Here is a 10,648-nt window from a genome sequence, read left to right as displayed (position 1 = left end):
ATTGGTTCGCTTCTGTGACATGGACTTTCTAAGCTTAAAGTACTTTTTTGTAACTCGCAGACTTGATTAGAATATGTATGTGCATAGTCATTTGTATACAGTGATTTCATGAGAAATTATAATACTTTATATTATATTCAGATTAAATGCTTCTTAACAAAACAGCCATCACCTTTTTAATATTGAATCAAACTGCACACACCAACCCCACGCTGTAGAATTCTCATGCTTTTTATTTCTCAACAAAAATTGCCTGGGCAAAATGTTTTTTTTTTCTTTAAAATCTTTTTCATATCAAAGAAACAAAACATGACATGTTGCACAATATTTACAAAAAAATATAAACAAAAACACAGGTCATTTGAACATTCAAAGATAAAAAACAAATCAAAAATGCTGAATCTGCATGTAACAGTCATGTTGCAGGTACTCAAAAAAAGGACACGTAAAAAATGGCTCACCAAAATATACAAATACAATGAAGTAACCACTGTAAAAAGTTAGAAACAATGCCACAGAAACTGTCTACATTTCTATCATACAGTCCTTACCCATACGAAGAGGTATGCTGAATCATCCAGGTAGATAAGTGCTTAGAGTCGGTTCAACTAAACTAAAAAAAACCTCGAAAATCAGAATCTGAGATTCAAGTGGCCCCAATTACCGCATTCTGTAAACAGATCGGATTAAATAATGACTTCCTTTACTGTGCCACCGTGTACTGTCGTTCAGACTCAAGGCATTTGATTCCAAAATACTAACTCTGAGGGAATGCTCTTCCCTGATATCCGCTGCTCAAGGTTTAAACAGCACTGCACTTTGAGATATTGGAAAGTTGAAATATGCAGTGTCACAGCTATTCAATTGACTATTCAGAAAAGTAGCTCAAGTCCCTAGATGGGAGGAAAACCTGTTAAAAAAGCAATGATGTTAACCACATCATTTTCAAAATGTCATTAAAGGACCATACCAGTGGTTTTTCTGAACATCGTCCAGCATTCAGTCTGATGATCAACTTGCAGAGACTTGAAACTTGCTTGCGTCAGCTGATCTGTCACAGTGTTTCTGTGGCACAGTGATGCAACTGTAAGTGCAGACTGATCAGAAAAGTTTTCAATGCATTACCACTCGACAATAATGGAACCCTGGCAACATTAAAAGCATGTGATGGATTACCTAACTCAGGCAAGTTTCAGGTCTCTGGTATCATGCTGAAACGAAGTGAAACCACATCAGAGCATAATTCAGAGTGTGCTTTAGAGTATGGTTGGTGGTAATATAATGTGGAATTTGCAATCAATGGACTAAAACAACAACAAAGAGAAACCATTGGTATGGTACTTTAAATTCTGTTATCACCATTCTGAATTTGAAATTGCACTGGTGTTACAGATGCTCCATGCTAACTGGCCAACCAATACTGCTAGACACTGCTGTTCTTGTGTATGGAAGACAATTAGGACCAATCAGAATTTCAATATTAATGTCTGACATCCTTTTTTTTTGTGCCATAATCATGTTCCATACATGTTGAATACTGTGCAGTGCCCATGTTGCACCCCGAGTCCTCAGAGTTGGACAAAATGCAGAGCAACCTGCAGCAAGTACAGCCTTCAATTAAAGCAACAGGTGTGTCTGTTTGCATTTTAGCATGAGGAGAAGAGTAAAACTTCAATATTCAAAATGAGGCACACAATCATTTTGTGGCATTTCTTCATCTGTTGTGTTCTGCAAAAAGCATACGTATGTGGTGCAAAAACGAGCAAAAGCATTAGCTAATATAACATATAATATTTTGATATCAGATTTTTTTTAATGTCAAATGGATTATTTAATTCTGTAAAATGATTTCATGCCTCATCCTGATGTTTACTCCATTAGCTTCCTTCAATTTTCTTGAGCTTAATTGCAGAAATACAACTGATTAATTACATCAAGTCAGTTTTTATCTTTTAAACTCTATTACGGTATTTTCCTGGGTGACACAAGAACATTTGGTTTTTCCATATGGAGACCCACAGTGGTCAAAATTAAATAAATAAGACAAAAGAAAACATATGAAAGAATACACATGAAATACATAACGTAGCCATGAAATTGTTAAATAATCCAATGACTTTTTAAAATTTTGATTATTATTAGAAATATTCTTTCTTTTCGCCATAATAATAATTTATTACATTAAATTTCTTCTTCTCGTCTGTGTTTATTGAATATTTATTTCATTTATTTAATATTGAACACTTCTGGTCTCCATATTTCCAGAGGGGACGATGATGCACTGGCTGATTTTACTATATGTCACAAAAGGGTTTTTTAGGAGAAGTGAGGCAAAAAGTCTGAACTAATTGTACTGTTTGTCTTTGCCTCTTGAGGCGTCATCTCAAACAAATACATGCAGGGGCCAGAAGGGGCCACATGGATATTTTCTGCCACTGCTGCAGCTCACTTTCTGAAATCTACAGTGAGTTTCCTCTGAACCACATCCTCTGATCCCTTACTGAAGAGTTTGGCCTCTGTAACCTCTAAGGCAAGAAATTGTAGCTGCACTTGCATTTTTCTCACAAATTCATCTACACTTTTAACTTATGTCAACAAAAAAGAACTTTTATCAGCCTTTCTATTCAACTTAATTCCCAGGTCTTAATTATATCTTTACAAAACAAAAAGAACAGGTAATACACAAAATTGTAAACATTCTCACACCCCTTGAAGTTAAAATATTACAACTTAAGTAAGTACATGTGCGAATTGTAAATGAAGATTTCTTTTCATGAAATTGTCAACAATAAAAAAGAAAAAATACAACCATAAACAAATCAATTCTAAGAAAGGGTAGTGACCTACATTTTACATCTATGCAATTTCCTCTACACCCGACCCCAACCCCCAACAACAAGAGTCCAAATAAATAAATGAACAAGTTCACATTAAGGAATTACAGTCTATGAAAACCAGCTGAGGAGTGTTCTTCAGTGTACTCTGAGCATTTAGTACATTCTAATGAGATTATCATTGCTAACAGGTCCTGTGGTGATGTCATGAGGAGGATCAGTGCTCTTTCCTTTTCTTCTTATTTCTTAACTTCTCTAACATGGTCAGGCTGCCGTTATAGGATTCACACGGTTTTAATTTTAGAATTCCCATATTCCATTTCTTTCAAAGCTTATCATTTTACATTCACAAAATCACATTAGGAGCAGCAGCCCTTTATTTGAAGAGTTCCAATTTCTGATAAATCAAGAGCAATGAAATATTGCCAGTTCCAAATCCTAGGCTGACCTTCCTGTGCTAAACGTGACTTCACCCTAACCCTGGTGGACAAAAGAAGCCCAAACACATCCAGTATTCCAATGCCGTGGACGTGCTGCGCTGTGAGGCTGACGGTGCAGCAGCAGAGTGTCGGGCAGCAGCACTCACCCCTGCCACGTGCCTCACCATCGACTTTTCTACAGCAGATGAATTTGGCATCTCCCTAAATCAATAACGCGCCAGTGTGTTTGTTTGGAGCTCTGAACTTCATACCCTACACTATTAGGGATACTGATTTGTAAGTAGAAATTGATCATTTTGCTTCGTGTTTGAACAAATTCACATACGATGTGTGAATTTGAACATGTAGGTGTCTGACACCAAAAACTGTACCAAATACATTTAGCAGGGATATTTGTATTATGTACAATACAAGAACAGTGCAGTTAAATACATGATTACCATAAGTACAAACACTAAATTCTTACTACTTATAAGACAATAAATAAATGTGTGAAAAAGAGCACTTACAGTATGATTTGTTTCAGCTGTCGTTTAAAAACGGTCACACCAGTGTGTTCATCAATTTAACAATAGATCACAACCATCCATTTTCCAAAGAATGACAGTGTTTCAGATTTTTAAGATTTTTTTCTTTTTTCTACCTTCAGGGAAACTATTGGTTTCCTTTCATTTTACTCTATAACAACACATAATATATAAACCAGCCTGGAGAGCTCCTGCAGGTAAGAAATCCATCATATGGGCAATAGAACTGTTCATTCATTCACCATTTTAGTTTGTTGTGTAGACTTTTCAAGTCAACCTTCTGAACAATTCCAGGGAACACCTTATTTAACAGGTGCTGTAATTTCTATATAGTGAATTTAAGATCAAAAATCTGAAATAAAAATAGAACTTCAGACTAAGCGTCCTGGCGATCATCATGTCATTTGGTACTAACTCTACAGAAATGGAGAATGTGTTCTAAGACAAAACATCCATCCAGTCAGTCATTTGAATATTTAACACAGAATAAGGAAATTATGGAATAGTAGCATAGCTGAGTTTTTAATCTCCAGAGTTTATTTTCCAGAGGACAGGCCTTCTCAAATGGCAATAACTGACTAGAGATCAGTTTTAATGAACGTAATTTATAGCATGATGCATATAGCATTATGACAGCATTCTTTGGAAAATGGTCAGCAGAAATATAAACTGACACTGGTGTGGTCCTTTAATCTATCTGAACACCAAGTGATTAGCTTGGGACTCGCTTTAAGTGCCAGCGTCACAATGCGTTTGCTCATATTCAACGCCAGGCGCCGCTTCCTGCAGGAGCTGGGCAGTGCTTCAATTTTGTAATGTAGTTCTGTCTCATAGTGCAGAGAAATGAAAAAAGGGAGAAGAGAAATGTGTAGAAATGTCCTTCTGAGTACAAGAAAAAGTAAAAGTGAAGCTTGACAAAAGCAACTTTGCATAATGAGAGTTCATTTGACCATTTCATCTAATGTGAAATTTAAAAAATACACCTTTGGTAACATTTTACTTTGAAGTCCTGTGTCACTCAACAATTACTAGACCGCTAAAAATGTCATAAAAAGGTAGGCTGTTTGATGCTGCACCGTAGAGTGAATTCTTTTAAGGATCAGTTCAACAGTTTTGGGAAATATATATATTTGTTTTCCTTCTTGGAGTGAGGTGAGAAGATGGATATTGGCCTCATGTCAGTGTGTTCAGCACAGCGCAGGATGTGGTTAGCCAAGCTTGGCTAAAACAGTGAGTGTCATCAACAAAACGAAGCCAGGCTCGCTGTTTCCCGCTTCTTCCCGTCTTAATGCTAAGCTAGGCTAACTACGCCCTGTACTTAACACGCGGACATGAGATTGACGACCATCTGAGCGTCTCACTCTGTTGAACTCCTGCCTTCGGGAAGTGACGGATGCTGAAAAGTAAAACCGATGCAGACGTCAAAGGTGAATGATATAAACCAGCTGTATGCACTGAAGTAATTATCCAGATCTGACAGGACAGTAAAGTAAAGTGTATGTACATGTTAACAGGGACATTACTGAACATTCTGAGGAATTCCTGAGTTTAACCTCCCGTGACGCAAGAGAGAGGGAGGGAAGCTGACAGGAAGAGAAAGTCAGGATGAGACAGAGAAAGAAAGAAAGAAAGAGGAGAGAAAGAGAGAGAAAGCTGCCAGTGCTTCTGTTTTATCACCAGTCCAAAAATACCTGTGGAACAGTATTGCTGATAAGACAACACTTGTGTCATCCATTACAAAAAAAGAAAAAAAATACTTCAAATATCAAGGTATAGACAAGTATGAGCGTGTCATAGACCAATCGGTTCGCCTCCGGACTCTAAGTACAGGCCTGTCTCCTCTGTTCCTCCGTTGTGCATTTCTCAGTCATTTCCTGACAGAAATCCACTGTTACAGTGGGGCTACATACTTCCTCAGTGGATCCAAGCACCAGTGGGCACTCCGGGTTCTCCTGCTCCAGACCTGACACCTCCACCGCAGGCTGCCTATCCTCTAGTCCCCCCTGACTGGGACCCACATCAGACAGATATGCAGCGTCGCTCTGCTGCGACACGGGCGACCTGGGCTGGGACGAGGCCTCGTCAGAAGAAGGCGATGGCGGGTTGGACGTGAGGTCGATGCTGGCGGAGATGGGAGGTGGCTGGCTGCCCTGCACCTCCCTGCACACTTGCTGGGAGAGAAAGGAGAGGTTCTGCCACAGCTCAGACATACAAACCTTCAGCTGGTTGCGCTCGCTCAGCAGCTTCTCCTTCTCGCACACCTGAGTTCACAAGACACATCACGGTCAGGTCAGCTTTACAGAAACACTCTGAGACCGTCCTCACCATAAAAACTAGAGTTACTGCCTACACCAACCAATCAAGGTGCAGTTTATATCTGTGTGTGTCCAGACTCATTATATCTGTAGTGAAGACTTTGAACACCAGAGTGATGTTGATGTAAAGCCTCAAAACTTTACTGGCAGGACGTTGGGGTGATTGGCCCATCATGTGACTTTGACACTGTTTGACTGACAGTCAGTGTCAAACAAAGCATTCCTAATAACTGTAATCAGCTGTGGTTTGTGATGATGTTTCCAGATTCTGAACATTTAGGTCTTATTTTCAAGGTTCCACTTCTCTTGGGTATGATAACACTATACTTAAGACGGTTAGTTGCTTTGATATAGAAACATGAGGCAACAAAGTCCAGAAACACAAGACAATGATTACAGTTTAGTCCCAATATCAAAACCAACCTTAATATTTAGAGGTCAAACTGACTGCACCTGAAATGTCTGTAACAACGCCTCAAGTACAGGTCAGAGAAACAGGTCTGTAAACTTTGATGGAAATTTACAACAGACAGTTTGGAAATCGCTTAACTGTCCAACATTATTTTGTCTTAACTGAAAACAGAAATGAAAATAAGACCCAAGATATTAGAAAATGTAATGATCCTTTAGCCCTTACTTTGTCAGACACCCCAGAACACCATCAGAAGTTGCACTTCCTGGTGGTCAACAGGTGACAAAGATGTAAATATCAGTGGGAAACTCCATACTATCTGATTTTTGTGACATTTCACTGTAACACAGTGATGGGGAAGTGGAATGAGGAGCAGCGATCAGTTGAAGATAATGCGATCGAGGCGCTGCAGTTCTCCGGTATGGCAGCTAGGGGGTGTGTTACACCACCTAAACACACACTATAAACCACCAACATTAAAGTCCTCCACGTCACCCTGTTGTGTGTGTGTGTGTGTGTGTGTGTGTGTGCGTGTGTGTGTGTGTGTGTGTGCGTGTGTGTGTGTGTGTGTGTGTGTGTGTGTGTGTGTGTGTGTGTGTGCGTGCGCGCGCTTATCTACTGTATGATAGGTTTTTGTTATGTGATCGTACCAGTTTGCGGATCTCGCTCTCCAGGTTCTGGATGCAGTCCAGCTTCCGCTTGCGACAGCGCTGGGCAGCGATGCGGTTTTTGCTGCGGCGGCGGATGTCGTGGATGAACTCCAGCTGCTCTGAGGTCAGCTTGTGCATCTTGACGAGGATCTGGAAGTCATTGCGTGGCAGGTTGGTGATCTGGTCCACAGGGAAGGGCAGCTTTACCTAAAAGGACCACAGGGTTTAAGATGATTTTGATGATTAAAAACTTTATAGTTTCAGGTGCTCATCGGAGTCACCTTATGTTCACACTCAATTAAAACATCAAAACACCTTTGCTACCCTGGGTTTTGCCTCCCAGGCTTCATACAGGCTATTCTATGGGTTTGTCCCAGTACCCATACTTGCAGCCTTGAGGACTTTACTGCATGTTCATGTGCTGCCAGGTAGTTTTGTGCCAAAGCCGTGTTCAGGGCTCAACGCATCGCACATTACAATGTGGTCTGCTGCTCAACACAAGTCCAGCAGTGGGAATGAATGCAACTTTAAGCTGTCTTAAAGACCAGCACTGGTGTGAGGCATGAGGTGTCCACATAAACCATGTGTGTCACTGTGAGCTCTGATGATCTCCCACATGCTTGCAGTCTTAATATTCATCGTTCACTGTGGCCGTTACTGGAAACACAAGTAGACATTTGACTACATGCAAACGGTGCAGCCGTGGGTATTGGGATGGACCCTATGATTGGTGGAGCTTACTGCCCCATAAGCAGGCTGAAACAAACATCTACAGACACTACTCTGAGCTGAAAGAGTACTTCCACCAGTTCTGCTTGTTCTTTGTCAAATAACTCTTTCAGTCTGTATTTTGACTCACAGTTGACAATATGTAATTACAGCTGAATACCAATCAAAGACAAGAGGACAGCGCTCATTGTAATCAAGATTCAAGATACAACATAATCTATCTAATTTTAAAGTAAATTAACGGATCAATAAAATGGCAGTCTACAAACTGTTTCCAAGCAGCACATATTTTATTAGATATTTAAAGCCCAAGAACTAGTTCCATCATAACGTCATAATGCGTTAGACTGGAAATGTATTCACTGTAAATGCAGATAATGGATATAAGCAGCACATTTCTTGAGCAATATTAATATTTTTACTGTGCTTATATATTCTTTTTCTACTGTGTTACATATTTCCTACTATGCAATAGTAAACACTGTATTTCATTATCCATGTCTTACCATGTGCAATTCAGATATTCAAGGCAATATAATTTTATACTCTTTTTGCATATAATGTACATATATAAATATATATTTGATTCTTATTTTGTATCCCTTTTTATTGTCCTTTTGTTCTTTTTCTACATCTCCTCTTTATTCTTGTATTCTTGTTGTCGGTAGCATCTTATTTTCCCTGTGTGGGATCAATTAAGTGACATGTAGTGCAGCGTGATGTGAAATCCACTAGGTGTCAGTGTTAAGCTGTGTTCTGACCCCAGCAGCTCGAGCACAAAGAGAACGCAGGATGAGCTCTTTGTTTCCACCGGCAGCGAATTTTGATCCCAATTGTGCAAAATTTGAAATATGTATAATCACTCTTACTTATTATTTCGTTCATAACTGATTGTATTATTGTTGTTTTGATGGTTTAGGTAATGCATTTTCCTATGGAAGCATTTGTTTACATCTTAATTTTGTATGTGTCCATTCATGTTGTCATTCACTCTAACTCAGTAATTTGTGTAAACCTTTCGTTTATTCTCTCTCTCATCAGTCCATTCATTTATCTCTATGGCTCTGCCTGTTATGTGTAATTATGTGGCCACTTTGTTCGAATCCTGTATCTGTGGCCGTCTAAAGCAGCAGTCTTTCTTTTTAAATACTGCTCATTTATCCCATTAAAGTGTTGACGAGTGGTGGCCACTTCTGCTCCGTTTGCTGCGTGTTTGAGGGCAGTAATGTATCTAATGCATCAGAAGAGTCTGCTACAGCAGCCCATGTTGTTTTCCTCGTCCAGCAGTGTTCAGCGCAGCACTTCCAGTCTACGATGATGACATCATTCACTGCTCTGACAACAGAGGAAAGGGAAGAGCGAGGCGAGTGTGTGGGTCTCTGTGTGTATGCTGTGTTTAGGTGCTGCCTGTCCTTTACACTATAGACATCTATATTTAGCTCCACGACTCTCAGCAGTCACATAATAAGGTTGGAATGACAAAGTGTGCAATGGACGGTCATAAATCCCCTCACCAATCTCTCTCTCTCTCTCTCTCTCTCTCTCTCTCTTCTGATTTCCATTTTTAACACTGTACACATCCTCGTCCACTTAGTCACAAAAAATAGTTTAAAGCATTCATATCAAGTCAAACAAATAATTGCACTGAATGTAAAACCACTGTCTGATCAGACAGTACGCACAGACCTACGGAGGAGGATTGGGGCCGCATGATGTAACCGCATTTGAATTCTGAGATCAATGTACGAGTGCTTTTATGCACCGGTATCCAGGCTATGATCAGGTTTTTGGAGACTCTGATTATCTGTTGCACATGGAAACACCATGCTAACTGGAGAACTGTGCTTGTGGGTTCTGAGCATCCTTTGCTGCAGGCAGATGGTCAGAAACCTGCACACTGTAATGATCATGTATTGGGGATATGAATAACCAGGATGTTCATGTTCTATGTAAACGCCATATCATATCCTGAATACAGTGATTTCAGTGTGCATGTAAAGGTGACACTGTGTTTTAGCCACATGGGTGAAAAGGGGAGAAAAGAAGAAAGAATGAAAAGGAGATTTGAGAGCCCCAGAAATAATTCAATATTTTGGGATATATTCAATATCTTGTGTTTATTTGCTTCGAAGGCTTATATCGCTCTCATGTCTGCTTGTTCAGTATGGAGTATGGAACGTGGTTATCCTAGCTTAGCATAAAGACCGGACGCAGGGTGAACCAATTAGCCTGACCAAAGTTAAAAAAAAACTACACCGACAAACACCTCTAAAGCTCACTGATTAGCATGTTATATCTCATTTCTGGCTAGCTGCTTACACTGCTTGTGCTAATCTGGACGCCAGGTCTGTACTTAACAGACACAAGATTAATATCCATCTTACTCTCACAAAGAGAGCAAACAAGTGCATTTCCCAAAACGTTGAGCTCCTTTCAGCACAGTTATATCTCCCAGCTAATGTGCAGCCTAATCAGTGCCTGTCAAATCAAGCAGGATCATGTGTTAAGTCTGGCATTCTGGTCTCACAAAGAGAGCTCAGGTTCAAACTTTATGTTGCCTGTCTATGCAGCAGTAGCTTTTATTCAGATTTTCAGATCAAAGCATGTGAAAACAACACCTCCCCACCAATGAACTATGTGGAAAATGTGAGTCACATTTCCTACAGAATCCCAGTACAAAACACTGCATCCACATTATCCTGACAAGAACCACAAAGCACACAGCAGGACCTGTAGAAACA

The 10,648-nt window shown here is 39.8% G+C and overlaps 1 protein-coding gene across 1 annotated transcript in view; it reads right to left on the bottom strand.

The window, feature by feature from the left end:
* Positions 1–215: 215 nt before the first annotated feature.
* Positions 216–10,648, bottom strand: part of LOC143331581 (transcription regulator protein BACH2-like) — a 48,957-nt gene continuing 38,524 nt past the window's right edge. The window contains exons 4-5 of the mRNA XM_076748606.1: positions 7,179–7,385; positions 216–6,062 (exon numbers count right to left, since the gene is read on the bottom strand). Coding sequence (XP_076604721.1) covers positions 5,622–6,062; positions 7,179–7,385 — 648 coding nt within the window. The 3' untranslated portion in view covers positions 216–5,621. The remainder of the gene's footprint in view (positions 6,063–7,178; positions 7,386–10,648) is intronic.

This window comes from Chaetodon auriga, chromosome 14 (assembly GCF_051107435.1).
Source record: "Chaetodon auriga isolate fChaAug3 chromosome 14, fChaAug3.hap1, whole genome shotgun sequence".
Taxonomy (NCBI): Eukaryota; Metazoa; Chordata; class Actinopteri; order Chaetodontiformes; family Chaetodontidae; genus Chaetodon; species Chaetodon auriga.
This window is presented reverse-complemented; position numbering and strand designations above follow the sequence as displayed.